The sequence below is a fragment of the Typopeltis vanoorti genome, chromosome 17, assembly GCF_054136105.1.
Source record: "Typopeltis vanoorti isolate ZY-2024b chromosome 17, IOZ_Tvanoo_1.0, whole genome shotgun sequence".
Taxonomy (NCBI): Eukaryota; Metazoa; Arthropoda; class Arachnida; order Uropygi; family Thelyphonidae; genus Typopeltis; species Typopeltis vanoorti.
Genome location: NC_143565.1, coordinates 105,144,614 through 105,165,653, shown reverse-complemented (window position 1 = coordinate 105,165,653; position 21,040 = coordinate 105,144,614). Strand labels below are relative to the sequence as shown.

General features: G+C 35.0%; 1 protein-coding gene across 1 annotated transcript in view; it reads right to left on the bottom strand.

Moving 5' to 3' along the window:
• Window positions 1-474: 474 nt before the first annotated feature.
• The window catches only part of LOC150097737 (WD repeat-containing protein 43-like), a 200,893-nt gene continuing 180,327 nt past the window's right edge, over window positions 475-21,040 (bottom strand). The window contains exons 14-17 of the mRNA XM_090407367.1: window positions 18,438-18,542; window positions 13,411-13,474; window positions 11,919-11,989; window positions 475-651 (exon numbers count right to left, since the gene is read on the bottom strand). Of these exons, the coding sequence (XP_090263493.1) occupies window positions 517-651; window positions 11,919-11,989; window positions 13,411-13,474; window positions 18,438-18,542 (375 nt within the window). The 3' untranslated portion in view covers window positions 475-516. The remainder of the gene's footprint in view (window positions 652-11,918; window positions 11,990-13,410; window positions 13,475-18,437; window positions 18,543-21,040) is intronic.

The window sequence follows — 21,040 nt, the reverse complement described above, 5'->3', positions numbered from 1 at the left end:
AATGTGCCCACAGTATTATAATAACCACAGGAACTAACTTATACATTCTTTAAACTCATTTTGTTCTTGATATTTTAAGGAAATTAATAACAGTGTTCCTTTTTTTAAATTATTTAACATAAATTTTTGTCACCAGTATGACGCTAACACCCACAATCCCAATTACTATGGAAATGACACTGCTTGAAAAATTTCCATGTTTGATTTCTATCTGAAATGCAATAACAGGCCACTTGATGATGGGCAAGGTGAGCAACCCTTGCCCTAGACTTTTAGCTATTGATTAATCACTTAGTTGTGTAGTGTGTACACACACACAACCTAATATGACAGATAATAAATAAGAAATCTGTCTAACAATTTCCATTACAGATAAATCATCTCGGACAACACATAAAAAGTGATGTTTTAACCAATACAAGAATTTCCATGTGTAACTGTTGGCATGCTTGCTCAAGTTATTAAGCAACTACAAAAATTATGATACATTTTAATTTATACAAATATTCTTTCCGGTCATACATCCTTATCAGAATCTGAACTACCTCTTCCTGTATCATATTCATATTCCTCATCTTCATTAGAGTCATGAAAGGATAGACTCCTGGTTTCATGCTCATCAAATCCATCTTCTAAGTTACTTGAAATTTCCTACAATTATATTAAAAAAATAGATATAATAATAATTTTAAGGATCATAAGATTAGAAGTGATTAGCAGGAACTTTTGTAATTAATATCTTTAAAATGTCTACAAAAAAAAAAAAAAGTATCAAATATAAGATACATAAGCCAAAAGACCATCCCAACAGTTATGCTCAGATTTTTTTGAATTACTTAAAATCAGAACGTTCATTTAATTCTTTCTTTTTATAAGTTTGCAATCATACGGAGATAGCAAACTTTTCTCATATGATTTTTTCCCCCTAAAAATTATATAAATGTAAATAAAATAATTGGTATGAGACCTAACACAGAGTCAGGAAAACTAAATTATAAGGGGGTAACGGGTGAGAATCTGTGTCTAAGAGCAAAAATGTTATGTAATCATGTTAATGGTGGAAATGATTATGAAGAGAGAAGTATTTTCATTTGTCTGGTTTGGACCCATCAAACATGTGCAAAGATGTCTGCATACATAAGACACTAAAGAAGAGCAGAAATCTGTTAATTGTCCAACCATGTCATGCAGACTACAGACAAGAGTATATAAAAGAACATGCAGGTAGCTTATTATGTCTGTACATGAATGCTAGGAGTATCATAAACCAAGGGGTATAGTTTGTTGCCTAGGTCAATATGTTGAGAGCTCAGATTGTAGACATTAGTGAGACCTGACTATCAGAAGAAGACACAGTAACTGGTATAGAGTGCAAAAGGTACAGCTTGTTCAGGAATAGGAGAGGAGGGGAAAGAATTGAGACAGTGTCTCAATTCTATCTGGAAGCTCACAGCAGTTTTGACAAAATGTACTCTCACTTATCTTTAAATCCAGCAAAAGTGCTTTTCAAGGGTATAACTTTTTTTCCCAATGTGAACTTTGGAAGCTCTCTTGTCATCTACTACATATTGCTACTGTTTAGTCAGCTTTGACAGGTTAACTGCACACATCCAGCATCAATATGAGCACTCCAGATATTATCACTTTATCCACATAATTTTAATTATGTTTAACACAATTTCAATTAGTCTTTTTAAGAACTGACATAATCATTATGTCAGTTTTTAAATCAATCCAGCCAACTTTTGTTACAAAATTGTTGTGTCCAAATTATTTAGAAAATTTTAGTGTTTGAGTCTTAGATTGGACCATCTATTGAGAATTTGGTGCTTCACTATGTAGTGAACTGTTGAGGCAATGCTTCATTAAAGTTTGTAAGCATGGACATTATACCTCCCCCCCCCCAGTCATGTTGTTGTCCAACGCAATATGTAAACACCTTTATTCTTCGACAACGTCGATACTGATGAAGAGGACAAAGAAAACTTTTACATCAATATTTTTTGCACCATTTTTAAACTCATGAATACTTTATCCACTGTGAAGTGAATTTTGGGGTGTTGGCTGTTTAGATAACTAACAAAAAAATCAAAGTGTCTTGCCCATAGGGCCAAACAACAAACACATCATCAACAGAAGAAAGTTTGCCTTTTCTTGACAAATTAGTTGCCCAACTTCAGATGGTTCACTATCTTTTACCATTTATAGAAAGCCAACATACACAGGAAGATATCTACATAAACAATCACATCATTATCCAAGCCCACCAGTATGGTATTCTAAAATTACTTATACACAGAGCTAGGGCTATTTGTTCTAATGATGCAACTCTTTCCACAAAACTTAAATATTTTTGCCATACTATTTTTTTAGTCAGTAGCTAAAGCTCCTACAAAATAGATAAAATAACAACATGGCCCTTCTTACTTCTTCATATACCTGATGTGCTAATCCATCTTTAACAATTAAACTCATAACTATTATTTTTCAAGAAATAACATATATTAAAATATTAATTATAAAAAGTCTGATTAATACTTTCCTATATTTTGGCAATGTTACATTTCCATCATTAGAGATCATAAAAAACAATGATACTTGCATGCAGGCAAACACACTAGTATACTATAAAACACAAATTTTCTAAGGGAAAAACACAATAAAACAAATAAAAATCACCAATTTTTCATGAGCTCTAAATTCACTGACCAATGGTTCTGAAAATGATGCCATCTGTTCACTCTTCTAATTTTCCATAGAACTCACATTTCTTGATCAACTGTTTTTAGGCCAACTTTCAAGATGCATATGTTAAAAATGATTTAAACACTTATGTATAATGCTGGTTATGATTTGAATGATTCAGAGTATGAACATCAGTACTGCTAATCCATCATTATTATTATTATTCAATGCATAACTTCAAGGAACGTACAAATGTCCCTTGAAGTTATGCATTATGGTGGTTTAACACTAGGATGGGGGTGTAATGTAGCTCGCCTCTTCATGGTGCACCCTGGGTAATGCTAATTGAGCTAGAGCGATTTGGCAGCCAGTCTAACACTTAGTTCTCCTTGCTAAGGCATACAGTCAAACAATACTGATTTTTCTAATTTTATTGATGATGCCTTAGCCTTAAGATGTGTCAACTGAATATCGAGGGAATTAACAGAGCAAAATGTGACTATCTCTGCAAAATACTACAAGAAAATAACATTGATGTGCTGCTTCAAGAAATGCATGCTGAAAACGAAGACGACCTTAATAGAAGAGGGAAAATAACTGGTTACACCCTGATTGGTGGTACATACCACTGGTATGGCATTGCAACATATATTAAGGATGATATAGAAAATGCTTCTGTCCTGACAACAAGATATGATAACAATACTCATCTTGTGAGCATGAAAATTCACAACATAACAATAGTCAATGCCTATAAACCTCCTTTAACATCATGACCTATAGATATGATACCTACTTATTAACATCCAACAGCATGGATTGGTGATTTTAATAGCCATCATGAAGAATGGAAGTACCATGATAACAACGACTGCAGTACTGCTCTTGTTCAATGGGCAGAAATAAATAATATACACCTAGATGAAAGTTTATTTTTCACTTGGTTAGACTATAATAAATTTAGTTTAATCCTTTATCCAAGTGTGAGCAAACAAAGTTTGCACCTGAAAATATCTTTAGGACTGGGGTAAGGTGGTACAACACTGGGAAACTCACAGCAAAGGTGGAGCAAGCTAATCTACTAGTCTGGGTAGTGGCCCTTCCCTTAATGCTTAACATTATACATATCCACAAATCTGAAAATAAACCCCAACTCAACATCACCAGAGTTAAAGATCGGTACTATCAACATAAGAACCCTGAATGGCAAAGAAATGGAGCCAGCTGAGGAATTAGATAAGTACCAGATCGACATAATAGGGGTGACTGAAACAAAAAGACCAAAACTGGTGAGATCTTTCTGAGCAATAAATACAAAATGTTATATTCAGGCAATGACAATCAAGGAAAAGAAGGAGTAGCCATAGTATTCAACACAAAATACGAGGCTAATCTTCTTGAATGGCAGTCAGTCTCAAGTAGAGTAATGTGGGCAAATATGAGAATGGGGAACTGGACAATGAGACTTATTTGTGCCTATGGTCCCACAGAAGGTTCTACTAAGGTAGAAGTGGAGGAATTTATTGATGCTTTAGAAAAAGCAACTGACACAATTAAAAATGAAAAGTTGGTCCTTGTTGGGGATCTAAATAGCAGAGTAGGAAATGATTGTGAGACATACAAAAATATTTTGGGAAAATTTGGAGAAAAGAGCAAAGCTAATAATAATGGCAAATACCTGTTGGATTTCTGCTCAGGACATGGACTGGTTATTACTAACACCATGTTCCAACATAAAAATGTGCACAAATTCACATGGAGAGAAGAGGCTAGGAATAAGAAAAGTCTCATTGACTATGTTATTGTTGATAGTGATGTTTTTTCCCTGGTGCAGGACACCAGAATGTACAGAGGATTTGAAATTGGAAGTGATCACTATTTAGTCTTGAGCAGGATAAAATTGAATTTCATATTGAAAAGAATAACATATAAGAAAGTTTTAAAGCGAATAAAAGTTGAGCAGCTATCAGATGTGAACTGTAGACTAAAATACACAAAGATTATTGAAGGAAAAATGAAAGAGTTTGAGAACAGGAATCAAACCTTGGAGATTCATTGGCAAACTCTGAAGAAAACATTGATTGATTCTGCCAGAGAGGCATGTGGTGAGGTTGTTTGTAAGGATAAAAAAATCAGAACTCCCTGGTGGACACAGGAGGTTAAAGAGGCGGTGAAGGAAAAGAAGAAAGCATACCAAAAGTTCCTGTCAAATAAGTCAGCTTGTGCTCTTAGAGAATATAGAGACAAATGCAAGAATGCTAAACACTGTGTAAAACTAGCTAAACAAAAGTCATGGGAGGACTTTGGCAAGAATATAGAAAATAAATATCAAGAAAGTGGCAAAATATTCTGGAGGTTGTTGAAGAAGCTTAAGAATGGAGGAAAGAGTGCTATAAAAGGAATTAGAGATGATAAAGGTGACATGAAAACGGGAGAAAAAGATATCCTTGAAGTATGGAGTAATTACTTTAAAAAACTGCTAAATGAAACAAGCAGTGATGACAGCACAGTGGTAAAAAACACTGACTAGGCATGCAGTCAGGAATACATATCCATACTTGAAGTAGAAAAAGCCATCAAAGGCTTGAAATGTGGAAAGGCAGCAGGAGTAGATGATATTCGACCAGAAATGCTGAAGTATGGTGGTATAAGAGTCTTACAGTGGCTGCACTGCATAGTTCAGAAAGCCTGGACCGAGAGACGAATTCCCGATGATTGGAGTAGAGCTCTCATAGTACCCATATATAAAAAGGGAAATAAAACTGCATGTGAGAATTACAGAGGTATTTCCCTACTGAGTGTTCCTGGCAAGATCTATGCAAGTATACTTGAAAATGGTTGAGAAGAATTGTGGAAGAACAAGCTGGATTCAGGTCAAATAGAGGCTGTCAGGATCAGATCTTCACTTTACGACAAACAGTCGAGAAAGCATGGGAATATAACAAAGATCTGTATTTAAGTTTTGTCGATCTGGAAAAGGCATATGACATGGTGCCAAGAGAGAAGCTATTCAATACGCTGCAGTTATATGGTGTCAATGGGACATTATATCAAGCAATACTTAGTCTTTATTTGAGTTGTAAGTCAGCAGTTAGAATTGAAGGAAGTACAGGAAGATGGTTTAATGTTAAATCTGGTGTGAGACAAGGATGTACATTATCCCCTCTGTTATTCATTATCTATATGGATCGCATTATGAAGGAAAGTGGTATTAAACATGATATCGAAATTGGAGATGTTAATGTCAGCTCTTTGCTCTATGCAGATGATGTTATACTTCTAAATAAATCCGCTACAAGTCTGCAAGATTCTCTGACTAAATTGAATAGCTCTTGTAATAGATATGGTATGAAGGTCAGCAATAAAAAAACAAAGACAATGAAAATAGGCAGAATCATTGAAAATGTCAACTGTGTTGTGAATGGAGAACCTGTGGAACAAGTAAAACATTTCAGCTATTTAGGCACGATTTTTACTGAAGATGGTAAATTAAATATAGAAATAGACAACAGAATCAGCAAAGCTAGTATGGTGGGAAGTCAATTGAATAAATTCATATTGAATAAGAGAGAAATTAGTCGCAACACTAAATTAGCTCTATACAAGACAGTGTTCAAACCAGTTTTAACTTATGGATCTGAGAGCTGGGTCAGAAGTAAAACACTTGACCAAAGACTAGAGACTTCAGATATGAGAGTTCTGAGAAAGATTATAGGCGTGAAAAGGTGGCATCAATGGCAGTATCATAATAAAAACGAGGATATTAGGAAAGAACTTGAAATTGTCAGCATCCAGGAATGCGTTAGCAGAGCTAATCTCAGGTGGTATGGTCACTTAAACAGAATGGGCGAGGAAAGATTAGCAAAACAAGTGTTCTCTGCCAGGTTGGCAGGAAATCGACCGAGAGGAAGACCTAGATATAGGTGGATTGATACGGTACAAAGTGCCTTAGAGGATAGAAATTTAAGATCTGATAATATTGGAGTGTTGACAAGTAACAGACTGATTTGGAGGAAAATTGTAGATAGGAAATTAATAATGATGTAATTTTTTTCATGTAGTACTATCATATCCTGTACACCCCTTGAGGGTACATGGCAGGAATTTGATGATGATGATGATATCCACAAGGAGATGTGTTTTGCATTATGGGAGATACTGAAATAGGAGTGATGTTAGCTTGTTCCACCTTTGCTGCGAGTTGCCCGGTGTTGTACCACCTTACCCCAGTCCTGAAGATATTTTCAGGTGCAAACTTTGTTTGCTCACACTTGGATAAAGGATTAAACTAAAGATTATGTCCCCAGATGGAATGAAGAGAGTGAAAATCTGTATAGAAAGTTCCTCAAAAGTGAAGATCCTGAAAAAGCAGATGAATTACCACATAGCTTGAACTATCTTAAAAAACAAAATGGATTGATACGGTTGAAAACCTAGACTTCAAACAATCAAGTAGAACAGCTTGGAATCTTCTCCAACAACTATCCACAACTAATATACCTAAAAGAAAAAGCATAACTATCTACCCTGAGAAAATAGTTAATCAAACCGCCCCAATGGCACCTAGGGACCATGAACATACCAAGAAAGTTAAGAAAGAACTTAGAGCTTTAAAAACAAATGCCCCTGCTTTCTCACAATATGCCTGAATCTTTACTATAGATGAAGTAAAAGCCGTCATAAAAGATATCAAAGCAGGAAAGGCCCAGGCTTCGACGGTGTCCATTCTGAATTTCTGATTAATAGCAGGCCAAATACTATAAAATGGTTCTCTGAATTCCTTTCTGATATATTATTGACTGGCTGACTTCTTAAATTATTTTTGACTTCTTAAACCTAGCTAGTTTAAGAAGTCAAAAATAGTGCTATTCTTAAACCTGGAAAACTGTCTCAGGAGACAAAAAGTTGCTGACCTATTGCTTTATTGAGTTGCACCTATTACAAGTGCAACTCAATATAAAATGTTAGACTGCCTTCTGTACAACAGATTGTCCATACCAATCATGCAGCATGTCCCGATTGAACAAGCTGGTTTTAGAGAAAAATGTGGTTGCTGTGATCAAGTGCTCACTTTAACATCATACATAGAAGCTGGATTCCAGAAGCAAGAAAAAACATCAGCTGTCTTCTTGGACCTAACGGCAGCCTATAATACAGTATGGTGTGAAGGTCTTATATACAAATTTCTTAGCATTGTCCCATGTAAACTGACTGCGCACTTATTTTCCTCCATGCTCACAGAACGTTTCTTTCAGGTTATTATTATTATTACGGGTATCTCCATGGAGTCAGTAGACTCATCGCGGGAGACCCAAACTAGCAAAACAATATCTGTCATCTCTTCTTGAATTCATTTACAGACGAAGAGCTCACAACTAAGTCAGGCAATGAATTCCACTCATTCACCACCCTCCAGGCAAAAAACCTTGTTCTGACACCTTTGTTAACCACACTCTTCTTTAATTTCCAGAGATGACCTCTTGTTCTTCCACCACTATCACACAGCTGAAACATTTCCCCTGCATCAATCCTATAAAAACCTTTTAGTAATTTGAATGTTTCTATCATATCCCCTCTTCTTCGCCTATCAACCAATCTCTGCAATCCACAAGCTCTCAATCTATCAATGTAGGGAGCATTTTTTATATCACTCACCAACTTGGTCACTCTTCTCTGAACCCTCTCCACAGCCTCCTCATCTCCAAGGAATCCAGGTGACCAGATCTGAGCACAGTAATCCAAATGTGGAAGTATCAATGCTTTATAAAGGGGAATAATAACCTCTTTATCTCTGGATGTCAGTGTGTTCCTCAACAACCAAGTAATCCTATGTGCAATCTTGGACACCTTAGCAATGTGTCCTCTGAACTTCATCTCCCTATCTACCAATACCCCTAAGTCCCTAGCCTCATCAATCTCTTGGAGTACCTTTCCATCGATGTATTACACAGCTGGTAATCTTTTAATCCCAAAATGCATGACTTTACACATTTCCACATTGAACTGACATCCATTTTCTTTTGCCCATTTTACCAGCTTATTTAAATCCTCCTGCAAACTTTCAACATCAGCTTGATTTTTTATTGCACTACACAACTTTGCATCATCAGCAAACAACTGAATATCTCCCTTTAAGCCGTTTCCTATATCATTTATATACAAATTAAACAACATTGGCCCAAGCACAGAGCCCTGAGGCACACCACTGGTCACCTGCCTCATTCTGGACTCGGCTCCTCCATACACCACCTTATGGTATCTCTCCCTGAGCCATTCTCCTATCCATATCACCAATTTAATATCCATTCCCATCTGCTCCAATTTGTGTAACAGTGTTCTATGGGGTATCCTGTCAAAAGCCTTAGCAAAATCCAGAAGTACCACTGTGTAGCCAGTTCCTTTGTCCAACTCAGATGTTATTCTATTATGAATAGTTAATAGATTGCTAAGGCAGGATCTACCTTTAACAAAACCATGTTGGCCTCTATAGAGTATCATATCCTGATCCACCCATTCTTGAATTTTGTCTTTAACCAACTTTTCCAATACTTTTACCACTACTCCTGAGATGGTGATTGGTCTGTAATTCAATACCGCAGTTTTAGAGCCACCCTTATGCAAAGGAACCACTTTGCCTAACTTCCACTCCCTAGGGACCATACCAGAGTTCAAACTTAAATTAAATATCCAGGTAAGAGGAGTTGACAATTCATTTGCACATTCACGCAACACCCGAGCTGATATTCCATCTAAGCCTACCGCAGTGTTTGCATTTAAGTTTCGCAATATATTTAATACCTCTGATTCTTTAGCTTCAATTCTCACATTAGGTATTGCTATGGGTATAGAGATATCCTCACTTGGGTGATAGACTTTTGAGAAGTGATCACTCAGTAACTCGACTATTACATCTGATTTTGTCACCTCAATACCATCAGCACCCACTAAGGTTATCCTTCCGAAGTCATTCTTCCTCTTACTTGCCACATAGCGGAAGAACTCTTTGGGATTACCCTTGATCTCTTTGGCTAAGGTCTTCTCATAATCTGATTTAGCTTTTCTTACTATGCTGGTAACCTTCCTAGCTTCTATTAGTAAATAAAAGTTCTATTAGTAAATAAAATGTCTAAAACAACGAAAACTTAATGGTCTTCCACAAGGGTCAGTATTGGTGCCCTTACTTTATAACCCATACACATATGACTTGCCAGCTACCATCTCACGCAAGTTCTGTTATGCTGATGACACTGTAATGGCCATTTGACACAAAAACATGAGTCAGGCTGAAGAGGTACTTACAAAAGATCTGAAAACAATACGTGAATATTACAAAAAATGGAGGCTCCAGCTCAATCCATAAAAAACAGAAGTATCAAGCTTTCACCTTAATAATCACAGGGCAGATGTCACTGCATATCTGCTTTGAAGGATGTTTACCACAACACAATAAATTTCCAAAGTACTTGGGTGTGACCCTGGATCACATGCTCTCTTACAAGCAACACCTAACAAACGTTTCTGCTAAGTTAAGAACCCGTAACAACATAATACAAAAACTATAGGCACGACATGGGGAGCAACAGCCGATAATCTACGGATTAGCGCTTGGTCTAGTTTTCTCTGTCGTCGAATATTGCCAGTGTGGCTAAATAGCACACATGCTAAACTTGTTGATAACCAACTGAACAATATAATGAGACTGATTTCTGGCACAATTAAATCAACGCCCACACACTGGTTTCCAGCTCTTAGCAACACTGTTCCACCAAGTCTGCACAGGACCAAAGCTCTCTTACAGGAGTATAAGAAAATTTGGAGAACACAGCCCTGCCAAATACACTTAGATCCCCACAGACTTAAGAGTATGACGACTGAGATCGAGACATCCACCACTACAATTAGCCCAACTACTACTACAATCTAACTTCGACCTGAAGCAAAAGTGGCAAGAACAGTGGGAGAGCCAGACAAATGATATCACAAAATTTTCTCTCAACAAATTACAAGAAAGGTTTGATGCTTGCTCACATCTCCCATGAAAATCCTAGACTCAGCTTAACAGAATACGAACTGGTCATGGTGTATGTGCAGACATGCTTTTTAAATTGGGTAAACGACCATCCCCACATTGTGATTGTGGAACTCAAAGACAAACTGTGGATGGACCATATTGTGACCCAATGTTATCTTAGAGCATATTCAGGAGACAAATTGGACTTTTTAAGTGCTGCACCTGAAGCCATGAACTATCTGATCAATATAAATGTAACCTTTTAATTTTATTGGTTTTTAAAATGACAGAAGCTGGATTCCAGCTTCTGTCATTATATATTTCATGTATTGTACTGCATGTTTTGTTATTCATGCCATACGAATAAATAAATAAATAATCACTAATATTTCATAATTAATTTTCAATCAGCAATGTTCTGATAAATTTGTCTATTATTTGTCAGTACACTTATCAACCTATCGGTATCTTGATCTTCCTCTAGTTCTTTGTCTTGTCATTTTGCTTCAAACACTAATCTTGCTATTTTTGCACATCTCATTCTGTTTTAGTGATCATAACATATACTGCCTCTACTTATAGTCAAGAATATTGATAATGTCAAGTTCTTTTCTGACATCTTCATCCCTGTATTTAGACTGATGAATGTAGGCTAGTTCTTCATCACTTGTTTTCCTTCCCTCTTTGTAACGGAGTTTAATTTAAGCTACATATCATTTCAAAATTTAAAAATTCTGGATTTTTATATTTCATAATCTAGCTGTTTCTTATAACATTGCCATTATTGTTTGCAATTGTACTTTTTATTATTACTATTATATTTTTAAATATGTTGTCAATTTGAGGGCTTTATTTTTGGTTCCTGCCAATCATGTGTGTTTTGTCACCCATACAGTTTTCTGCCATTTTCTCTGTTTCCTAGGAAGAGTTGGGGGGGGGGGGGGGCTATGAGCATGTCCAGAGTAAGCATTTACAGACACTATGCACACAGTGGGATTTAAATCCACCTGTTGGTTGGAGAGCAGGTATGCTATCCACTCAGCCAACCAGGACAGTAAGAGTTATTTCTCAGATGTCTAGGTACTCGCTATAGTGAATCCCTATTGATAACATATTTTATTTTGCTAGTAGCATTAAATTTTTCTTCCACCTTAAATAAAGTACTTAAACTATTTTAAGCATGTTGTTAAAAGAAATATGAAGCAGAGATGAGTAAGTTTACCAAAGAGTCACTCAAGTGAAGCAGCAGGTCTTCATCATCTTCTCCTTCTGATGAGGATGACGACGATGACACTGTATGTAATGAAGTAAACATATAGAAAGCATTAAAAATTCAATCCAGTATGCTACAAATTTTGGAAACATTTAGCTTCTAAAATTTATGATAATGCTGTTCTTATATTTAGTTTTTAAAATCATATAATTTTAATAATTAAAAGTTATGTTTTTGTAATAAAATGATTATATAGTTTGAATTACAAAAGAATGGCTCAGGTTATTCAAAATTTTATAATCTATAAACAAAAATTTTGTGCCATCTGATTTTTGCTAATTTATTCTGCCAGTGGAATAAAGAAACATAGCGGCAAAGCATATTATGTGATTATATCATCTCTAGTGATAACATAACTGGACATAGGATATTAAGATAACCCAGTACAATTATCATAGTCATCACTGTTCTCATTTAGTATTTCAAACATCACTGCTCTATTTTTTGGAGTGAGGTGGCGACTGCATGTTTCATCTCTAGAGTAGAGTTTCTGGTTTCTGTCTTTCCCTTTCATTTTATATGCAGTGCGGGTGGAGGCATCCATGTTCACACTTTAAACACACCCAAATTTTTAAATGGAGAGCCAGCATCTCTGCCATTTGAGGGTACAGCAGTAAAGTTGTTCTTGCTGAATGGCTGCAAGATAGTACAGAGACTGAACCTGCTGGTAATATTTTGAGAGGCTTTCCTATCAATTGGTGAATAATCCTGCTGCATACTCTGCAAGGGACACTTGTCTGTTGCCATGCTTGGATTGTAGTCCAGGCATTCCCAGTATGGGAGTCATGACTACAATTTTCCTAATGCTCAACTAACTGCCATGAAAGATAACATAAATAATTATAGTCACTGCAATTAAAAAAAACTCTCACAAAAACAAAAAACTCATTTAAAAAAAATGTATTAAAAATTGCAAAGAAACTACATCCAAAACAGATATGCTATTCATTACTAATCTCAACTGGCATCCTCTATGTCTCATCTAAATTTTCCACACTGCATCATGCATGATGTCTTTGCAAGAAGACATGCACTTCTCAGGTCTGATATCTCGTGGCTCAGGTTATTCCAGGTATGGAATAACCTGAGTCAAAGAAGATTCCAGGTCTGGTTACCTTTGATAACCAGACCTGGAATCTTCTTTGGCACAAATCCTTGCATTAAATGAATTGTATTACCTGTGAATTGCACTCTGACTGAGATCACTACCATGCTTAATGAAAGATAGATGCATCTTGGGGAAAAAAAAAAAATCTATGTTTGGTCCCTAGAACAGAATTTTGCAATTGACTGACCACTAATCCATTTAATATACTCATGTACCACAGATAAACCGATAATTGCAACATCTTTCAGTATTTCTAGTTAGTTTTCTTAATTAAAAAAATAAAAATAAATGCCATTTCATTGAGATAAAAAAATAAAAAGATATAATACTTACCTTCCTCATATGTTACTAAAGCTTTCTGGGAAGTGTATAGGTTATTATCATCTTTGTGTGCACTCTATATAAAATATATATATAATTCATATTATAATCATATATTATCGTTTTCAATAATATCAGAATTGTTTTTCAAGTAAATCTCAATCCTTCCAAAATTATCCTTTACCCATTAAATTATTCTTTGTGCTTACATTTTAAATGTCTTTCTTTAAAAACTATGATTTTTTAAAAAAAATTATTATTAAATCAATCAAATTTTCATATTAACCAAATCACATCTGTTATCTCCATATGAGATTGGGTAACTCACCTTCAAATGAAAAAGCCCATATAACTTTATGAGAAGAACGACAAGAATCAAACTTTGGCTTTTCCAATCGAAGGGCACAACATACTGTCGTTCTTCCAATTGCACTACAGAGGTGCTTAACATAATGAAATGGGCGTTTTTTTTTTTTTTTTTTTTTTTTTTAAATCACTCACCACACACAAGTAGTAGCAAGACCTATAGTACATCAGTGACTTGTAAACATGGAGTTAATAAATAGACATAAGGGATAAATTAGTAAATAATATGTATGTGTAAAAATTAAGTTAAGTAATGAAGTATTTACATATAAATATAACTTATAATCAAATGTGTTTTTCTAAATTAATTCTACGTAAAAAGTTAAACAGCCATGCAGTTTGTTCAAGTCTAATAACATCTCTCTTGCAAAGTGCTGACACACTACCAGAATATGACAAATGGTGACATGTTGCATTTTTCAAGCATAGGTGAGTCATCAACCCTCAGTATATAAGAATGTGCAAAATGACTGATCTATGCATAGCCTGGCAAGGACTTCCTCTTTTCTGTTTCTATGTTGACTAGACTGCCAACGCTTAATTTTAGACTTAATATCATGCAATTTGTTTGTCAGTGATCAGAAAAAACTCGTACATTTATATTACGTCTTTTGTTTTCTTACTTCTGTTATCAAATGCTGCATCTTTGGTGTCAGTAGTTGAGACATTGTTAGGGCCCCTGAAAAATTTGAGGATGAAGGATTCATGCTCAAGGTTTTTTTTTTCCCTCTCTCAAAACCACCATGAATACCCACTGATTGCACTTGGGAGGAGTGGAGCACCAGGGTTACGCTAGACACTATACCAGCACCCCAGAAAGTCTTGGGTCCCAACCCTGGACCATGGGGTCAGAGACTCACTGCAACATCATTGACCCGTGCAGGCACTCACTAGCCGAATGATCATGGCTTGACCATCCAGGACTGCCTGCCTTGCCGTAGCAGAAACCAAAGTAATGCAAGACTATCAGGATCCCCCCTTTTCAGATGTTCACAGGTCACACCACATGGTAAACATGGTGCCAGGGTATTGGATCCTGGTGATGATGGTCTGGAATAAAGGATACTAAAAAAAAAAGACTTAGGAAGTAGAGCAAAGAATACAGGAAAAAGCAAAGAAAAAGAGAAGAATGAAAAGGGCCAGTACCATTACTGCGAGGGTATTTAGGAGCAATGATCACTAGCCAACTAAATGAGATGGTGGAAGTGCAGAATCAAATAAAGAGAGGTAATCTGGTTTTTTTATTCTCTCTTACGAGTACTCAGTTCAAAAAATATTCACATTAGAAGGATAAAGAAAAAATATATAAATCAATGATTAGTACAGTTGTAAGTTATGGATGTAAAACTTGGATATTTATGACAAGAGTGGAGAATTTGATTTGTTTTTGAAAAGAAAATCCTTAGAAATATATTTGGATCAATGAATGATAATGGTCTCAGGAGAATAAGATGCAACAATATGAGTTATATCAACTTTATAAAGAACTCATAATCTCAAGTGTAATTTAGTTCAAAAGTTGCAGTGTGCAAGATGTGTTTTAATATGGAAAATGACAGCATTCTTATGAAGACAATCAATAGCATAATTATTGGTAAAAGACCAAGAGGAAAACCTAGAACAAGATGGACAGACACCATTAGTTGAGATAGCAACACCATACTACAATGTCCAAAGAAGAGAAGTAAAGTTTTGGACAGACATGGTTAGTGGCAACAAAATCCAGGAGACCAAACTTGATTTGGGCTGTAGAGCCATAAGAAGAAAGAGATTAATATGCTGCCCTGGTTGGCCAAATGATTTTTTATTTTTATTTTAATGTTGCTATCAAACATTATTTACAAACCAATGGTAAATTGCTGGCCTGGTTGCCCGCTTAGTCAGTGTACTCGATCTCCAACCAACAGGCTGTCTGTGGATTCAAATCCTGCTGTGGACATGGATGCCTGTGATTGTCTTTAGGTAAGAGATGAATGTCATTGCCGGGTGTGAGAGACCACCACCTTGCTTATTAGAGGCCTGAAGTGGCTTGAAAAAGTTCCATGTTTGGTCTCTAGAGCAGGGTTTCCAGACTATGTAAAAAAATAAACGAAAATTCCAAAAAAATATATACACATATATAAAATTGATAAAAATAGAGAAAAAAAAATCCCTACCCCCACCAATGCTGCAAAATGTACCATAGATTTGAAAATAGCCTTTCGCAGGTGGGACAACATAAAAAACATTTTGTATTGTGGGTAGGTTAGGAACTCTCCCATTTTTATCAATTTTATAAATAGTTTTGTATTTTTTAATTATTTTTTTTACATAGTCCAAAAACTCTGCTCTAGAAACAAAAAAATGCAACTTTTCAAGTCACTGCAAAGCAGGATCTTGCACCAGGAACAAATATGTACGTTCATGGCAGGATTCCCACCCGCAGCTTGTTGGTTGGAGAGTGAGTATGCTAACCACTCGGCCAAACAGGTCACCTAACATATCTTCTTGCAGTGGATATGGATGTTTGTTAATGTCTTTAGGTAGAGATGAATTTCATCATAATGTGAAAAAACCTAACAGCTTATTGGCTTGAAAAAAGTTCCATGTCTGTCCTCTAGAGCAAGATTTCCAGATTAATAGTAAAAAATAAAAATAAACATTAAAAAATGACAAAAAATCTCATATAGTTAAATCAACAAATGAATTTAAAAAAAAATCATAAAATTTGTGTTAAAAAGATAAGAAATGATTACATACTTTTTTCAAATAATTATTCAGAGCTCACCAGTGTTTACATTTGTGATTAGTGTATGAAAACAAATTCTTGATTAGAACTGTAATAACCCTCAATTATGTTCTTTATTATCAACTAAGATAGATGTGACTTATTCTGTTTCTATGCCAACCACAAGTACTACTTATATTATTATCAATGTACATTTTTACTGATATTCAAAAGTCAAATATGTTTTCTTTATTTAATGTTTGCACTCATCTGGACATAGTTGACAAACTTAGATATGTCTCCTTTCAGTCTGAAGATCATCTATTGTCTTTTAAGCATGCAAACAAGCAGTGAATTTAGAAAAGAAGAAAAGATATATATATTATGGGGCAAATATTGATTAACTGATGCATATCAAATATTTGTGATGTGGGACCACCGAACATGCTGGTATTGTTTTTATTGTTGTGTGCATGTAAACACATCAAAAATAATTTAAAAAATATTAAATGGGGGAAAAAAATAATTAGAATGGAAAGGAGAAAAAAATGGCCAGCTTAGCCCTATGTATAAATAAAGAAGGTAACCTACACATAGGTTAGTCAATCGTTATACATATTGGATTTGCTCAATGTGCTAATTTCATTTATTTATTTTTAATAGTAATCACAAGAGGTTATTCAACCAATAGCACATAAGTATCATGTATGGGCAGTGTTAACATTGTATTTGAAGACCAGCAGGTTGAACTCTAGGATATACAAAAGAAGAGATACTGTTCCCAAAGCTGGCAAGAGAAGAAATTTATGAAGAGTAAGAAAATTTGTTCAGTGAATTTGATTGTGACTAAGTGCTTGAATAACTGCTGCATATATTTTAAGAGATTAGAAAGAGTGGAGGTATTACTAATGTTAATTCTGAAGAACAAAACATTGCTGAAACAAAGAAGATAACAAGAAGCAAGATTCTTGTAAATAAAAATTATAAGTTCAGAATTGTGGGTACATCATGAGAGTAACAAAGACAGTGGATTTGATACAAAGAGAGAGAGATTTTAGCCAAAGAAGATCACAAAGAAGGAAGGTTTTCTAAGTTAGAAACTTTCTGACATGGTATATCAGGGCAACCATAGGCACAAATGTCAGCTGTGAGAAGAAGTCAACATGTAACAGAAAAGTGAGAGGAGTACTGCTTGAAGGAACTTTCTCAGAAAAAGTAGGTATGGCTTTGAGAATTAGAGACAAACACAAACATCATTTGTAGTTGGAAGTAGGACTATACAGATAACTTACTATGGCAAACATGTTATGTGTCAACTAAATCACTATAGACACAGTGATGTATGTACTAAAAGAAATTCATGACAGCAAAGTATCATTATAATAACTATTCCCATAGTTATATCCCTATACATTTGCTATAGTGAGAGTTCACTGTATATTTGTGAAGTGAATCTGGAAATTTTTGTTGGTTTTCCTTTATCTACATGAATCATTTCTTTGATTGACTTTTTTTCATTAGGCAAGCTGAAATTTCAAGAGTAAGGAATACATAGTTATATTTTTTAAGTCATACACATTCATGGAGAATTTCTCCCAACTCCTCCACAAATCACGTGTTCAGTTTTTTATAGGTTTTAGGAATATTATGAATATTTTTCATGCATTAGATAGCAATAATACTAAAATTTTAAACTATCATTTACTTACATCACACATGTAAGTAAATGATAGTTTAAAATCACTGGACTCGAGGAATACAGCAGTAGTATGAAAATGAATGGAGAGTTTGAACACATCTCGTACATCAAGGAATATGTAATAAATTCAGTCAGTCAAACTGACTGTTATATTCGATTTTCAACTAATACCATTATGTATTCAAAATGCTCAGTGTCTTTCTGGTAAGTTTTAATCTACAATTATTGCTGTATAAGCTTTCAAAACAAACACTAAATACAACTTACTTTTGATAAAAACACAGCTTCATAATCTGGTAACTGGCTTACTTTAGAACACCGCTGTACATCAGCTTCAAATTGGCTTATAGCATGTGCTAGAATATTAACATCCTAACAAAGATATAAAGACAAAGTACATACATAATGATAACATACTTAAAAAAAAAAAACTTATTCTAATCTACATTAGACTTCAAACTAGGATGAATATAACAAAGTATATTTAAGACAAATACATACCAGAGGACAGGCAAGTTTATACTGGTACAAAAACAGCACCACCTGCTATCAGGGAGAAGTAATCTGCCAGTCATTAAAAGTTGCTAAATTGTTAAATGAGAATTTTCATTAGGTTAATGAAAGGATAAAAATCCAGTTGCTGAGTTTATTAGACATCCCTATAATAACATGTTGAACCATCATGGTCTTCCAGTGTGAACTGATTCATTGTTCTGGCTGCATTTTTGTTAGTGCTTACAAGCAAGTTTGGCAATTTTGTGATGGCTGACCACAAGGAGTGCATGAAATTTTGTTTTCTTTTGGATAAAACTTCAGCTGAAACAACTGCTATGCTTCAGCAAGCATTTAAGGATGATGCTTTAGGTAAAACACAAGCCTATGAGTGGTTTTTACATTTCAAAAATCAAGATATGTCAGTTAAAGACTAACTATAATCTGGATGACCTTCGACAAGCAGAAATGATGAAAACATTGAAAAGTTTGCCAGGCAATCAATGAAGATTGTCTAAAGACCATTGAGCAACTTTCTGAAGATTTGCAAATGAAACTTGTGTATAATAAATTTGTGCTTCGTTTGCTCAGAAAAGATTTTAAAAAAAGTGTCAATGTTTGCTGTGATTTGAGGGAGAAAGTTCTTAATGACCAGAACTTTCTTTCAAAAGTTGTGACCAGGGTGAGTCTTGTGCTAGGGTTGTGACCCAGAAACAAAACAAGCACCAAGCCAATGGAAACATACAAATTCACTGAGATGCGAAAAGGCACATCAAGTTTGATCAAACATCAATATTTTGTTTTTTTATTAATGGAATTGTACACAAAGAATTTTTTCCTCCTGGACAGACAGCGAACACATTCTTATCTCAACATTTTGAGAAGACTGTGTGATAGTCGAACAGCCAGAAATAGAATAGCAGAGATTGGTTGCTGCATCATGAAAATGTCCTAGCCCACACAGCCTTGTCTGTCCAACAGTTCTTGATGAAAAACAACACGGCGATTGTTCCCCACCCTTGCTACTCTCCCAATCTCTCTCCATGTGACTTTTTTCATTCCCGTGAATAAAGAAAACCATGAAAGGGCAGTGATTTACTGATGTGGAAGAAGTGAAAGAAAGGTTGATAGACACTAAACAGTATTCCAGTTGAACAGTTCTAGAACTGTTTCCAGCAGTGGAAAAACAATGGGGTAAAAGTCCACTGACTCACATGGAGTGTACTTTGAAGGAGACTAGAATATGGTATTATAAACTTTAAAACACAGTTTAAAATTAAAGTACAGTGATAAAAAAAAACACTAATCAGGCATGCAAATCCATACTTGAAGTAGAAAAAACCACCAAAAGCCTGAAATGTGGAAAGGCAGCTGGAGTAGATGATACTCAACCAGAAATGCTCAAGTATGGAGGTATAAAAGTGCTCTGAGGTATAAAAGTCCCTCTGAATTATTTCTTCAAATAATTCAGAGGGACGAATTCCAGATGATTAAAGTAAAGCTCTCATAGTAACCACATATAAAAAGGGAAATAAAACTGAATGTGAGAATTACAGAGGTATTTCTCTACTGAATGTTCCTAATAAGATTTATGCAAGTATACTTGAGAAACAGTTGAGGAGGATTGTTAAGAACTTGGTGAAGAACAAGCTGGATTCCAGCCAAATAGAGGCTGTCAGGATTAAATTTTCACTTTACGACAAAAAAGTTGCGAAATCATGGGAATATAACAAAGATCTGTATTTAAGTTTTGCAGATCTGGAAAAGGCATATAACAAGATGCCAAGAGAGAACCAATTCAAACATTTCAGTTGTATGGTGTCAATGGAGCATTATATCAAGCAATACTTAGTCTTTGAGTTGTAAGTTAGCAGTTAGAAAGATGGTTTAATGTGAAATCTGGTGTCAGACAAGGTTGTACATTATCCGCTTTGTTATTCATTATCTATATTGATAACACACAGGAAATGAACTTCAATGCAAACTACAGAACGTTCCTTAGCAACAACTAGTTAATCATGTGAATGCGATACGTGTATCACTCACGTTCAATGCTTCAGTTTGTAACTATAATCGTTAAAATTTTACAGTTATTCATATTTGTGTAATGTTTTTTAAACAAAGTGCTTGTACCCTGAAGATGCCAACAGCTAAAGTTTGGTGAAACTAGTAGGTTTGATAAATTTTTATTAGTTAACACTTGATCTATTGTCCAAATAATTACCCTTTTAACTATTTCACTACAGGAATAGCCTTTCTCTATTCAAAGATTGAATCGCACTTTTTTTTTCAGGTGTTAACTGCATGTAACTAACCATAGCATAAAAATTAGAAGAAAAAAAAAAAAAAAAACTGCACTTTCTTCAAATAACAAAAAT